Source organism: Leucoraja erinacea, chromosome 4, assembly GCF_028641065.1.
Source record: "Leucoraja erinacea ecotype New England chromosome 4, Leri_hhj_1, whole genome shotgun sequence".
Classification (NCBI taxonomy): Eukaryota; Metazoa; Chordata; class Chondrichthyes; order Rajiformes; family Rajidae; genus Leucoraja; species Leucoraja erinaceus.
The window spans coordinates 103,032,753-103,047,192 of record NC_073380.1 but is presented as its reverse complement, the minus strand read 5'-3'; the positions used below and the strand labels follow the sequence as shown (position 1 = coordinate 103,047,192).

Genomic DNA, 14,440 nt, shown 5'->3' with positions numbered 1-14,440 from the left:
GTGTGTAAAAACTCCAACCAGTTGGTCCACACAGGATTTTAGAATACGACCGGGTATTCCATCAGGACCAGGTGCTTACCGAGGGTTCACCCCACTGAAGCATCTTCTGACGTCAGCCTCTGTAACTGTGACTGAAATACCATCACGGTGAATGGGGACTCGGGAAGGCACATCAGTGTTCTCCCTATCAAAGCGTGTAAAATGCATCGAGCTCGTCAGGGACTGATGCTTAGAAGGTGATGTCATTCAAGCCCTGCCACAGTTGCCGACTTCATTACTTCATCACAAATCTCAGTCAAATTCACAAGACATTAAAAATGCTGTATATCGTATCCCTCAGAATATCCTCCAATAATTAATCTACCACAGATGTTAGGTTCATTGATCCTTAGTTCTTCTTTGCAGGCCTTCTTAAATAATAGAAATTAGATGCTGCAAGGATGGATATGTAGGGTGCTCCTGAATGGATGGTTTGAAATTGGCCTGGTGTAATTACTTTGGGTTTTTATGGCTGAACTCCTTTCAACGATGATCTCAGAAAGTGGACAGTCTGGTGATGCAGCACAGTGAATAAAGACACGTTGGTATAAAAGTGATTGCATTATCAGCGCTCACTTGACCCATGTTGCTGGCAATTCCAGTAACAAAACATATTGCTGTAAGAGCACTCCCTCATGGCAATTGGGACATATCTTCTTTGCACTCACAACCTCAGAAAGCAATGCTTTTCATTAAAGTCAGAAACCGTTCACTGGGCTAAACCTCACTTATTGTCCCTTTGGGGATGTGTTTGAAATCACTTTGAGTAATGCCTCCATGAAGAGGCTGGATTCCAACTTGGCTGTGAATTGTGATCTCTAACAACAGGGCCGATCATTTCCATGCATGCTTCCTATCCTGAAAGCACCTGGTGGGCAGAAGGTTTGTAACATAACACCAGTACAGTAGACTACCTATTATTTTCTGGTGTAAAAGGGTTAGGGGAGGATCAGTTCGGGTTTGGATAGTATGTTTTGGGCAGTGTTGTTCTCTATTTCTCACCCTAAAAATACAGAGAGGCTCCCAGAATCCTGAATGAATTTCAATTTGAAACTCATATATAGTGATACCTGGAAATAAATTCAAACCAAATCTAAAGACAATAATCCGTTTACTGTCCAAGTGTGATGTCTGCTCACTCACCAGTATTTCTGACGAAAAGAATATCCACATCTTTCCCCACTCTAGCACCATGGGCAACCTATACTCAATACCTTGAAAGAAAATGACTACTTTGAGTAAAACCACAGATACCAGTGAGAAAATTATCACTGCTGTGGAACAGCATAGCTTCCTGTCAGATGCTGCTATATGTGACACAACATTTATTTCATGTTTCCAGTGTTGAGCACATCACAGCTGCAATAATGGATACACAGATAAAGCAAAATATTTCCAAAGCACACAAGGTTCAAAATACACATTAAAATGCCTCTCTTTCCAAGGTGGTGGTATCTCTTGCTTCAGTCCTTTAAACTCCTTGTCTGTTAAAATGCATCTGCATTTCCAGAATTCATTCAGTTTATGAAATATTTATCACGTTTAATTAGTTCAGTCTCTTGGCAGATGCTCTTGCTCTGTTTGTATTATTTATACTCATTTTCTCCCATTAGCTCCCTGGTGAAATGTTTTAATTTTGATGACCATCTGTCTATATCTATGTGCACTATTTAATTGGAACTGATTTACTTACAGGACACATATTAGTGGATGTTCCTTGACCTGGTTTAACAAGTAATGTATAAAGTATGAGCAGCTTCATAGCTACCAGAATAAGATACCCTCCCTAATCCAGTACTGTTTGCTATATAAAAATACAAGAATCTGTAGTGGTTTTGAGAATGATAACGACTAGACTTAGGGTTGCATTTCTCTCAATTTCACAAAAATTACATTGAGGAGTGGCGTTAATGTTATTAGTCATTGAAAATTTAAACAATTGTTGTAGATCTACAGTGATGATCTTTAGGGATTTGCCATTCAATTGGAATCAAGATCAATGCATGTACTTATCCATCAATGGAAAGCACAAACCTAGCACAAAATAATGTGACAAAGATTACAAGAGATCTACTTTTGCAAACAGATGCCTTCAAAACTCTATTGTGCCTTTCCACCATTAAATCATTGAAGTATTTCCTAAAATCTTATAGCTTGTGATTTTACTGATGTGCAAAAAGAAAGGAACCAGGAACTTCTACTGTAATTACAAAATTACAGCATTGAGTATAGGAGCAGAGAGGTTCTACTGCAGTTGTACACGGTCTTGGTGAGACCACACCTGGAGTATTGCGTACAGTTTTGGTCTCCAAATCTGAGAGAAGGACATTATTGCCATAGAGGGAGTGCAGAGACGGTTCACCAGACTGATTCCTGGGATGTCAGGACTGTCTTATGAAGAAAGACTGGATAGACTTGGTTTATACTCTCTAGAATTTAGAAGATTGAGAGGGGATCTTATAGAAACTTACAAAAATTCTTAAGGGGTTGGACAGGCTAGATGCAGGAAGATTGTTCCCGATGTTAGGGAAGTCCAGGACAAGGGGTCACAGCTTAAGGATAAGGGGGAAATCCTTTAAAACCGAGATGAGAAGAACTTTTTTCACACAGAGAGTGGTGAATCTCTGGAACTCTCTGCCACAGAGGGTAGTTGAGGCCAGTTCATTGGCTATATTTAAGAGGGAGTTAGATGTGGCCCTTGTGGCTAAGGGGATCAGTGGGTATGGAGAGAAGGCAGGTACGGGATACTGAGTTGGATGATCAGCCATGATCATATTGAATGGCGGTGCAGGCTCGAAGGGCCGAATGGCCTACTCCTGCACCTAATTTCTATGTTTTCTATGTTTCTAAAATGTTTAAGAATACAATAGCTTAATGGACAAATTTAAGGTTTGATTCATTGATCTAGATTTGAATCCTACCACTGAAGCCGAGATTTAGAATTCAAATAATTAGGTACATCAAAAATGTTGTTTGATTCTATCTGGTTCACCAATTATAACATGTACTGATCTCACCTGGTCAGGACTTTATCCGATTCCAAATCTAAAATGATTGATACTAAATCACCCTCTGATATGTCCAGGAAGCACTCAGTTCAGAGGGACAGTTAGAAATAGATATTAATATTCCTTTCTGAGTGAGGTCCACATATTGTGAGCAGATAGATTTTGCTCATATCATACTAACGGAGACCTGAGTATTTTCATTGTAAACAATACTTTTCCATGTCGGTTCAAGATATTGTTTTTTTTATTTAATGGATGAGGCTCAAGGCTATTGGTAATACCGTTTCTAGAAAATATTTTGTCATAAAATACCATTCCACAGGAGGCCCATTCCATTTGTGCTCCATTATTCTAATTCTCACAAAGGCCTTTCTCCTCAGGACATAACTGGGAGAGGTGGCATTGGATTGGATTGGATTCTTTTATTGTCATTCAGACCTTTCGGTCTGAACGAAATTGTGTTGCCTGCAGTCATTCATATAATAATATATAACAAAACATACAATAAACACAAATTAACATCCACCACAGTGAGTTCACCAGGCACCTCCTCACTGTGATGGAGGCAAAAGTCTTAAAGTCTTTGTCTCTTCCCTCCTTGTTCTCCCTCTGCGCTGAGGTGATCCAGGCTACCGTCGTTGTGACCCAGGTGAGGGCCATGATCAGGGAAACTGTTTGTCAGCAGGGTTGGGATGTGGATTTGAAGCTAACAATTATTAACAATGCAAAGTTTACAATGATTTTATCTGGTGGATGAACATAGCCTGGAGATGCCATTGCAGCCATATTGCCTTGTTGTGGGAAAAATACAACCATTCTTGTATAATGACTAGTTATATTTCATTGCCCCTCTTCCTGGAGGCTACTCTGGGTCTGACATGGAGTAAAATAGTTATGTGAAACATTGAGTGCTTTGCTACAACATATTGAACAAGTTCACCTTTCATGGCCATATCAAGGCAATAGACAATAGACGATGGGTGCAGGAGTAGGCCATTCAGCCCTTCGAGCCAGCACTGCCATTCAATGTGATCATGACTGATCATCCCCAATCAGTACCCCGTTCCTGCCTTCTCCCCATATCCCCTGACTCTGATATTTTATGAGCCCTATCTAGCTCTCTCTTGAAAGCATCCAGAGAACCTGCCTCCACCGCCCTCTGAGGCAGAGAAAGGCCATTAACAGTCAGTAGAAATCATTCTAGAGATCAAATTATTTTCACACATTCATCTGTTTTTGAAGTCCTTTTTCATGTTAAAACTCTTAAATCATTAGAACTTTCCAGCTCAAAGGAAAATAAACACAAGAAGTGTCCTGCAATGCTGAAGTAAATCATCAAGCTCCATTCTCAGCATGAGGTTACAGTAACGGAGGAAATTGCTATCTATCCTATACATTCCTCAGTGAGCTAATGGCATTTTATCGAGCCTATTATTGCCCAGTGTGATACCTTGTAAAGGAATTCAATGGTCTGGTGAGCTTTAGTTCTTTTAAATTGCATTGAGCCTGGGGAGTTGGAAGTAAATCTTTAATTTGATCCTAGAATCCTTTTTTAATGTAAAGACTCTAAACACCATATTTGGCAATAACGAACACATCCATTAACTGCAATGGAAATAGCACTTGCTCCACATGTCTGCTCGAGCTTTACTCTTCGCCAATGTTTGCAACATTATTAAATGGCTAAAAGCCCGAGGAAGGGGCCAACATTATTCTAAGACAGCACAAGAATTTAAATCAGACTGCACTTTCAAAGAAAAAGTCCATTGTGGCTGGTGTTGACATGCAGGCACTTGTACTGTAAGGGAAACTAAGTCTCAAAACTGGAAAATGGTGGAAGATAGAATAAGGTAGAAATCAAAAACAAAAATCTGCACATGCTAGAAATCTGAAATAAAATCGAAAATGATGAAAAAACTCAACGAGTCAGTCAGCTTCTGTGGAAGGACAAACATTTAATGTTGAAGACCTTTAGTAAGTATGGGAGGAAATGGCATAAAGTTTCCGTATGGTGGTCAGGGTATAGGACCTGGAAAGGAGGAATATGTGCATTTTTCATGGAGAGGATGGAGGCAAAAATCGGAAAGGTGACATCCATGGAAGTTAATGGCACGGTTGGAACCAAAGCTGTCATGGAGTTAGCCAGACAGTATGAATAAAGAATTACAAAGCAAGAAACACTGTGCAGTGAGTCATTGGCCATGAGTCAGATGTTGCCAAGACATAGAGGCAGAGGGATACAGGTGCCAAAGAGAAAAGTCACCCATGAGTCCTGATGCACAAGACTCAAATCAGTGTTTCATTGGGCTAATTACAACATAGGCTTTAGGGAATTGTCATTGAAAAGCTTGAGGCTTTGTTACTCCTGACAGAAAGATTGGGCACAATTCAAAAGTGCAAGGAGGTCACCTTATCCAGTCTTAAATGGGGCTTTGTGCAGAAATTGGACCCATCATTTCCAATAAGGAAATGGAAACAAACCCTATTTACACAATGGACTCATTCTGCTATCTGACTCCTTGAGCCTCATCTTGCAATGCAGAGCAGCCAGATCAAGTGATAGTTTGAGTGCTATAGGGGGAGATGGATATCTGCCACCAGGGCAATAGATCACATGGTGTAACAGTCCTTGTCAGGTATCTCCACACATCAGCCACCTTCCCTCTCACAGATGTTTTGAACTGCTGCTGCATAATTCTGGGTGGCTGGGTTTCCTGTGTCACATGACTTACCTTCTGAATTTCTAAAGCCCTTTCATCATCTACAAAGCACAAACCGAGAACATGATGGACTACCAGCCACATGGCTGGTTGAATGCAATTCCAACAATTAGTTTGGTGTGCATTCATCCTTAAAGCAATTAAATACATGACCCAAAGTTTATTCAAATTTATTATTATTTTACTATCCTGTTCAATTTAGGGAGATGATGGATTTATCAAATTAGTATTTTGAACATAGAATGGCTTAATATTAATTAACGTTGGCATATTTAATAAATGGTTCAGTTATTAAAAGCACCTCTTGATATGGAGAGAACCAAAGCAAACACACCATAGTTTATTATTAGAGATTCAGAATTATTAGTAGAGAAAATATTTTAAACTTGTATCAAGCTTTGGCTATTACACATGCAGGGTTATTTCAACTCTCAGTCTGTATTTAGTCACAGATGCTGTGATAAGGCTTTTCATCCTGGCTTAAGGGGAGATTGGGGATATCAGCCAATTTTTCAACATGAAGTCAGCATCAAAAGCCTCTGCTGAAAAGTGTGCAAATAAATACAAGATATGAATGTACTGCACTTATCCTACCATCTGCCGACGTCCCTATTATTTCCAACATTTCCTGTTTTTTATTTCTTACATTTTGCTAAGTGATGAACGGTTGCTTTTTACAGTCTGGGACTATCCATCTTGTTTTAACCTTACTCATTTTAAAAATTGTTTATTTACGACTCCCCATAATTTATGCAACTGTGATAAATGGAGTAACTCATGAGTGTTTTGCTTTTGTTGAAAAGGAAAGTAAACTAAATCAATCAATAGGTTAAAATTGTAAACTAATGGATAAGATCCGAGAAAAATGAACCAGCAGGCCAGTCTCACAATGGAGAGCTCATTGTCAGCCCAACATTAAGCAACACATATATGCTAGCAGATAGATTCAAAGTGGCAGAAGGTCAAATATATCTCACATGACAAATTACTGCTGCTCACATATGGTATTCATAAACTTTGGAATCAAAAAATGTTTTCAAATTTGAAAATGGCACCAAACTGGAATGTCATTTTCAATACTGAATAAGGCTTTAACAAATAATAGGATTTAATTATAAAATATTCTCACTGATGCAGCAGACTTGCAGATCATTCCAAATCTTTCTGTTTTTACTTCAGATATCCAGCATTTGAGTTGTGCATCTAATTGTCATATCTATTTCAATGTGGATAATGATATATTGGTAAGAATAAATAGGAAATCATGTGTTATTCAAATATAAGAATCAAAATGATGAGAAGAGTAATGGATCTAAAAGTGCAAGAATAAAGAATTATTAATGCTTAGACCATCTAAAAGCAAATTAAATGTTCATATCAAGAAAGGTACATTTTAAAATAAGATAACTTATGCCAATCTTGAATCAAACGTTGGTAAATGTAATATCATTCTGGTTGCCATTGTATGAAAAGAACAAAGGCACTAGAGAGGTTAAATAATATATTTCATGGAGATAATATCTGAACTGCCAGATTATAAATAGTAGTAGAGAATGCATAATCTCTTGCTATTTTCTTCTGGATAAGACAAGTCTGGAAGAGCCACCTAACCAAAGGTAATGTGGGAAGCACTGAAACAAAAGATCATTGATATCAGATCAACAAAACCTATTTGCTCAGAGAATGGGTAAAATGTGGAACTTGCTCCATAGGTGGTGTTGTAAGTGCATAGTGCAGATGTGTTTAAGGAAAAATTAAATCAGTATATGTGGGAAAGGAGATGAAAGACTATTCAGGTAGTGAAAGGAAGGAGGCTGGGGTGGAATATAAATGGCAATAGGAAGCTCCTAATCTGAATGGGCTATTACTGTTCCATACACGACTAGCAATTCTATGTAATAGCAAATTAATGTAGTGTTATTCTACGAAATTAGGTTAAGAAAAAGGTGGATTTAAAAAAAGATATTCATTTTGACGTTGTTAAATCAAATAACGGGTATTTTGCAAGCGTTTTTTTGTATTATTGTGCAATAAATAATTGAACAGTCTGCAGTTTCATATCATTAATGCAAATAAATTAATCCTTTTCTAATATACTAAATTAACCTTTAAACTACTACTACAGATAAACAAATTGTGGTATAATTTGACCTTTTTAATTAACAAAATAATGCAGAATTAAATACATTTTACAACAAAGATCCAAGAAACAAGATATCTTCTCTCACCATCTTTCTTTCATTGGTGTCTATCGAAATTTGTTTCCTTTCAACACCCTATGCATACCAATCTTCACAACACATGAAGCATTGCAATTCACTCAACAGTTCCATGTGGCAGCCCATTTCAGAGTAACATTGCACTCAGATGATTTATTGCACAGACTCCTTAATGGATTTATTAGTGAATATCTATTTTAGACCTGCAAATTGAAGTAACTTCTCTGTATATTAAGCTGTAAAACACCCTCACAATTTCAAACTATCCAAATGTTTTCCCCCATCCAGTTTTAATACCTTGTATTTGTATTATATTTCTCCAGGTGTGCACGTCAGGAAGCCGGCTTAATGTTTTATTTAAGAGGTAATATTCCAGCAGTTCAGCTCTTTTTTAGCGTTATCCTGGAACCTGTACACAGGTCACAGGAGTGGCCTTTAAACCTCCCCTCTGTTCCTCAGGCACACCCCAAGGCTGTGTTCTCTCACCCTGGCTATTCTCCCTTTACACAAACCAGCTCACATCCCACCACAGCTCCGTCAACCTGTACAAGTACGCGGACGACTCAACCATCATTGGATTCATCACCAACAACCAAGAAACTGAATACCATGCACAGGTCAACCAAGCAGTGACCTGGTGCACAGACCATGATCTCTTACTCAATTCATCAAAAACAAAATAACTCATCATCGACCCAAGACGCCAGCCATCCCCCAAAACTCCTGTGCTCATTAAAGGTGAATCCATCTCCATCACTGACACATTCAAACTCCTTGGAATCCACATCAGCAACAACCTCAAATGGAGGACAAACGCAGACCACATCTATGGAAAAGCCCAGCAAAGACTTTTCCATCTCCGACAGCTCAGGGAGTTCAGAGTAACGTCTCATCTCATGCTCCGCTTCTATACAGCCATCATTGAAAGCATCCTCACTTCATCCATCACAGTCTGGTTCGGCAGTCTCAACTCACTCTCCCGGAAGAAATTACAGCGCATCATCAACAGAACATCAAAAATTATTGGCTTACCCCTACCATCCCTTGAATCACTTTATCAAACGGACATTACACAGAGCCCGCAAGATCATCTCTGATCCTACTCACCCTGCACACTATGCCTTTCAGCTACTGCCCTCTGGGAGGCGCTACAGGACAATTGCCTCCAAAACAAACCGCTTCAAAAACAGTTTCATTCCCACTGCAATTAACTTTTTAAACTCTGTACGGTGAGGAATAAGAATAAGCATGGCCCTTATGTATTATGTAATGTGTCTGTCTGTATGTATATCTATAACCATATAATCATATAACCATATAACAATTACAGCACGGAAACAGGCCATCTCGGCCCTACAAGTCCGTGCTGAACAACTTTTTTTCCCTTAGTCCCCCTTGCCTGCACTCATACCATAACCCTCCATTCCCTTCTCATCCATATGCCTATCCAATTTATTTTTAAATGATACCAATGAACCTGCCTCCACCACTTCCACTGGAAGCTCATTCCACACCGCTACCACTCTCTGAGTAAAGAAGTTCCCCCTCATATTACCCCTAATCTTCTGTCCCTTAATTCTGAAGTCATGTCCTCTTGTTTGAATCTTCCCTATTCTCAAAGGGAAAAGCTGATCCACATCAACTCTGTCTATCCCTCTCATCATTTTAAAGACCTCTATCAAGTCCCCCCTTAACCTTCTGCGCTCCAGAGAATAAAGACCTAACATTCAACCTATTCAATCTATGTTATATGTTTAATTGTTGATGAACTGTTGGAACCTGTACCGAGCTGTACTGATAACAAATTCCACCAGCCTGGCTGTGTGGTCATTAAAATACAATACAATACAATACAATGATCAGAGACTAGAGTGCTAAGGCTGTTGCAAGGTGTGTGTGTGTGTGTGTGTGTGTGTGTGGGGGGGGGGGGGGAGGGTAGTAGTTGGGGGGGTGGGATTAGTGATTAAGTTGCCTCATGAATAAACTGAACTTCAAGGCCTTTGGCTAGTCCAGAGGCAATAGATATGTTGAAATGATTAATGACAAATGTTCACTCTCAATTAACTACCTGTAAAAGGTTTTCTGAGAATTGTTCTATTGAACAGACAAGAAAACATTGGGCGCTTTCATTATTTGAGGGTACCACTAATTCCCCAGCTGTGATACATTCTGAGGCTGATAGTATTACTGACAACCTTGTGATGAGTTGCTTAAATGTAGTAAGTAGCATCATCTAATCTGGATGCTGTATGTTTTTATCTTGATGGAAAATATTGTTGCAACTGCTAACACACAAAATTCAGGAAATTAAACCATAGTTTCAGAAATCAGTTTCAGATATTATATGGTCATATGATTAAAGGAAGGGAAAATCTATATCTCTAAAAGTCTCATCTTGACCATTTATTGTCTGCGCTGTATATTGATTTTAGAAAAAACGCTACCATATATCGCTATGATTTTTGGTCATCTTACTCACAGTCCTCCTCTGCTGAGGCAGCCCCGAGGATTTTTCCGATCGATGAAAAATAAAAAAGTTATGAGTGTTTTAAAAATCTTGAGATCAGCTGATTGGTTGTCTCACCTGTCCATCACCACGATGAAGGTGACGTGGGGTGGGCAGGACTATAAAACCCCAGATGCCTGGACATGAGTCAGTCACTCTGGAAGATATGAGAGGAAGAATCCACAACTGTGATTCTAAGCTGTCAATCAACTGAACTGTGAGTCTGCAATGTACTTGCAATAAATGATTTGTTAACCCTTAATTACATTACAATGAATTGTTTGGCAATTTGGAGGGCTGCACTCTGCCTGAAATGCTATGGAATTGAGTTTGGTGGCCTGCACTCTGCCTGAAATGCTATGAAATTGAGTTTGGTGGCCTGCACTCTGCCTGAAATGCTACTAAATTGAATTTGGTGGCCTGCACTCTCCCTGAAATCCTATGAAATTGAATGTGGTGGCCTGCACTCTGCTTGAAATACTATGAAATTGAATGTGGTGGCCCATACTCTGCCTGAAATGCTATGAAATTGAGTTTGGTGGGATTTCACTCTCTCTGAAATGCTATGAAATTGAGTTTGGTGGCCTGCACTCTGCTTGAAATGCTATGAAATTGAATGTGGTGGCCTGCACTCTGCTTGAAATGCTATGAAATTGAATTTGGTGGCCTGCACTCTGCTTGTAACGGAATGTCAAGGAATAGCCGTGAGGAACTGCCAGCCCCCCATTCCTGAGTGACTTATCTGCCAGCCCACCAGCCGTGAGTGACTGAGCTGCCAGCTCACCAGCCCTGAGTGATTGAGCTGGCATCCCGTCAGGCCTGAGTGACTGAGTTGCCAGCCCAAGAATCCATTCGATTTTGTCGAGATTTGATTTCAGAAGGCATCCGTTGATTCTACAAGGAATCATGATCATAGCAGGAATCCTTTGCTTCTCTGTTCTCTCAAAAATTGACTAACCCTTAGATGTCTGGCTCAGTATCCATAACATTGGCTCGGGACAGATTCCACCTCTCTGGTATGAAAATAAAATAATAAAAAATGCATATCCAGAAGACCAAAATAAATAATACACTTCCATCATTCAGATTCCCTTTTGTTTGAATATTGCCAACAAAGGGAAGAAAGCAAATCTAGATCAAATTTATCTTCAAGTGGAATTGTGAGCCACCCTGCCCCACCATCCTACCTCAACGTCTTCCCTCATCTCCCCCACACACATACAGAGCAATTTATGTTCTTTTGGTAAGAAATATTTTGTCAAGAGTGTTTTATTGTCATATGTCTCAGATAGAACAATGACATTCTTACTTGCTGCAGCACAACAGAATATGTAAACATAGTACATAACGGGAGGGAGAAAAAATGTTCAGTGTGTATATACACATACACACATACTCAATACTTGAGGCAGCTGAGATCTTGGCCCTTTCAAAGTGAATGATAATAGCTCAATGCAGTTTTTCCTTTTGATCGCAGTTTGTGTAGCTTTCTTTGACCTTCAGCTACATATTGGCAAGAGATTTTACCTTAAGGGTACAGAGATTTATTGTCAGCCCTGCAAGGATCTCTGTGCCTCAATGGGCCATATTGTTGTTTAGAAACAGCAAAAACGGTACAATCTATCGCTAGCATTTTTAAACTACCGTACTCACCGTTCTACTCTGCTCCAAGCACAACGAGTTTTGTTCTGATCGGTGAAAATATTCGAAAAGTTATTGGTCTGTTGATGGGACGCCGAACGAGGTGGCCCAGGACAGCAAAAGCCCATGACGGGGAGGTTGAGCCACATGGACTGGCTCGCTCAGGTCCAAGTGGGCCGGTTTCAAAGGACACACAGACACAGTTTCACGCCGGCCCCCCATGTCCAAATCGAATGTAATAGGCCCGTGCCGCAGCATACGAAAGGGACCTTCATACGGGCGCTGCAAGGGTGACTTGTGGATTCACGGTGAAGAAAAATGTACGGGCAGGCCATCAGCAGCAGTGGCACATAGGGAGGGGGCACTCCTTGACGCGACGTTGGGATGGGAGACAGGGCGCCGACCCTCTACCGCAAGTGGATCAGCACTGATGACGGGGGTTCCTGGGACCCATCAGCACGAGGGACAAACTCCCCGGGGACTGTGAGCGGAGCACCCTATACCAACTCTGTGGCGGATGATGACAGATCCTTCTTGGGGGCCGTCCAAAACCCCAACAGGACCCATGACCAGATGGGATCTTCGAAGGTCTCCACCGCGAGCTGCCGGCAGGTGTCTCGCGGCATCTGCTGAAGGTAAGTAAATACAAAGTGCGGGCAGGGCAGGTGGTCACCCATCAACATTAGCATCTCCCTCATGAGGGCCGGAATGACCCGAGGTAAGGAATGAACCGACCGGCCATCTGCCGGTCAAGGGCGTTCATGACATAGTGATAGCGGGGCTCATCGGCTGTAATGCCACAATTGGGAATCGGCCTGTCAAAACCAAACCCCTGGCTGGGAGGTCCAAAATGTAGGTAGTTTCAGGGAGACCGTGTTGAGTCCGGCCTCATAGGCGGCAGCAACAGAATGCATTTTCTTTTCGAATTTCCTTTCTATGATTACACTCCTGGGTGTCGGGGATCACCAGTGTGGTGGGGACGAGAAGGAGTGGAGCCAAAAACTAATCGACACGAGTTGCGTGCACTAGAAGTGTTTATTCTCTCCAATACTCCCTACTCCTCCAAAGTGTTGCCCGAAATTCAATACCAACTCAGATACCGATCCTGTGACTAGTGCCTCCCACACCAAGACGCCGCCTTCTAGAGCCGATGGTTCGTTGTGCCATTGGTTTTCTACCAGGTTCCGCCACACCGCGAGTGAAAAAAAGTCACCATGGAAAAAATTGATATTTTTTTACTCGTAGGTTTAGTCGAGGTCGGTCGTAGTTGGTTGTAATGCTATCAGAGGTAATCAAAGGCAAGCAAAGGTAGTCGAACGTAAAGCTCGTAGAGATAAAAAAAGGTAAGTACAATACGATATATAATACAATACAATACAATTTATTGTCATTTGAGCCTCAGTGAGGCTCAAACAAAATTCCGTTTCCACAGCCATACAAACAAAGACAAAGCCAATTTCCTACAGACATACACACAATTTAATAGTAAGATTAAACGAGTACTTACCAGTACGAAGTTTGATCTGTATTTTATGAGGAGTTACGATGAGGGATTACGTGAAGAACCCACCCAGCGCGCAGGCGCGGCATACTTCCAAGCAGCGGTGTGGAATCACAGATAGACACTAGTTGAAGTAAAGATAGTAAAGACCAACGAGACATTAGTCCGAATTTGATCTATATAATGAGGGTGGGAGCGGAGGGCACGTAATCCCTCATCGTAACTCCTCATAAAATACAGATCAAACTTCGTACTGGTAAGTACTCGTTTAATCTTACTATTTTACTTCGGAGTCACGTGAGTGACTACGTAAAGACTTCAAAGGTCTGTGATTTCAAACCGTGTAACAGTTATATCACTCACTGCCGAAAGATCATCGAGGGAGGAAGTGGTAGCTAAAGACCAACAAGTTTGTTTAGTTATAAAAGAAATGTTTATTAACTATAACAAAAAAGTAGCTCCCATGGGCTTTAAATCATAACTTTGCGGTTTCTAAAATGCTATCCGCAAAGACGTCCTGTTCCATCAGCGGTTTTCTGTAAAATCGTTGGAATGTCGATTCCCTTGACCATCCCGCTGCTCTGAGGATGTGGTCTAGGGGAACCTGCATCCTATCCGCCGCTGAGGTGGACGCTGCCCTGGTTGAATGGGATTTAAAAACATTTGTGTTAATCCCTGCCATGTTGAGGACCTGTTTCAACCATCTGGATAATGTCTGGCTGGTAACCCGTCCAAAAGGCTTTCTGTGGCTAACCCATAAGGCTTTCTCTCTCCCTCTTAGCGTTTGGGTTGTGTCTAGATAATGA

At 40.8% G+C, this 14,440-nt stretch overlaps 1 protein-coding gene across 1 annotated transcript in view; it reads left to right on the top strand.

The window, feature by feature from the left end:
* LOC129696075 (adhesion G protein-coupled receptor E2-like) overlaps positions 1-9,715 on the top strand; it is a 42,768-nt gene extending 33,053 nt beyond the window's left edge. Inside the window, exon 8 of the mRNA XM_055633482.1 lies at positions 8,310-9,715. Within this exon, the coding sequence (XP_055489457.1) occupies positions 8,310-8,335 (26 nt within the window). The 3' untranslated portion in view covers positions 8,336-9,715. The remainder of the gene's footprint in view (positions 1-8,309) is intronic.
* Positions 9,716-14,440: the final 4,725 nt, after the last annotated feature.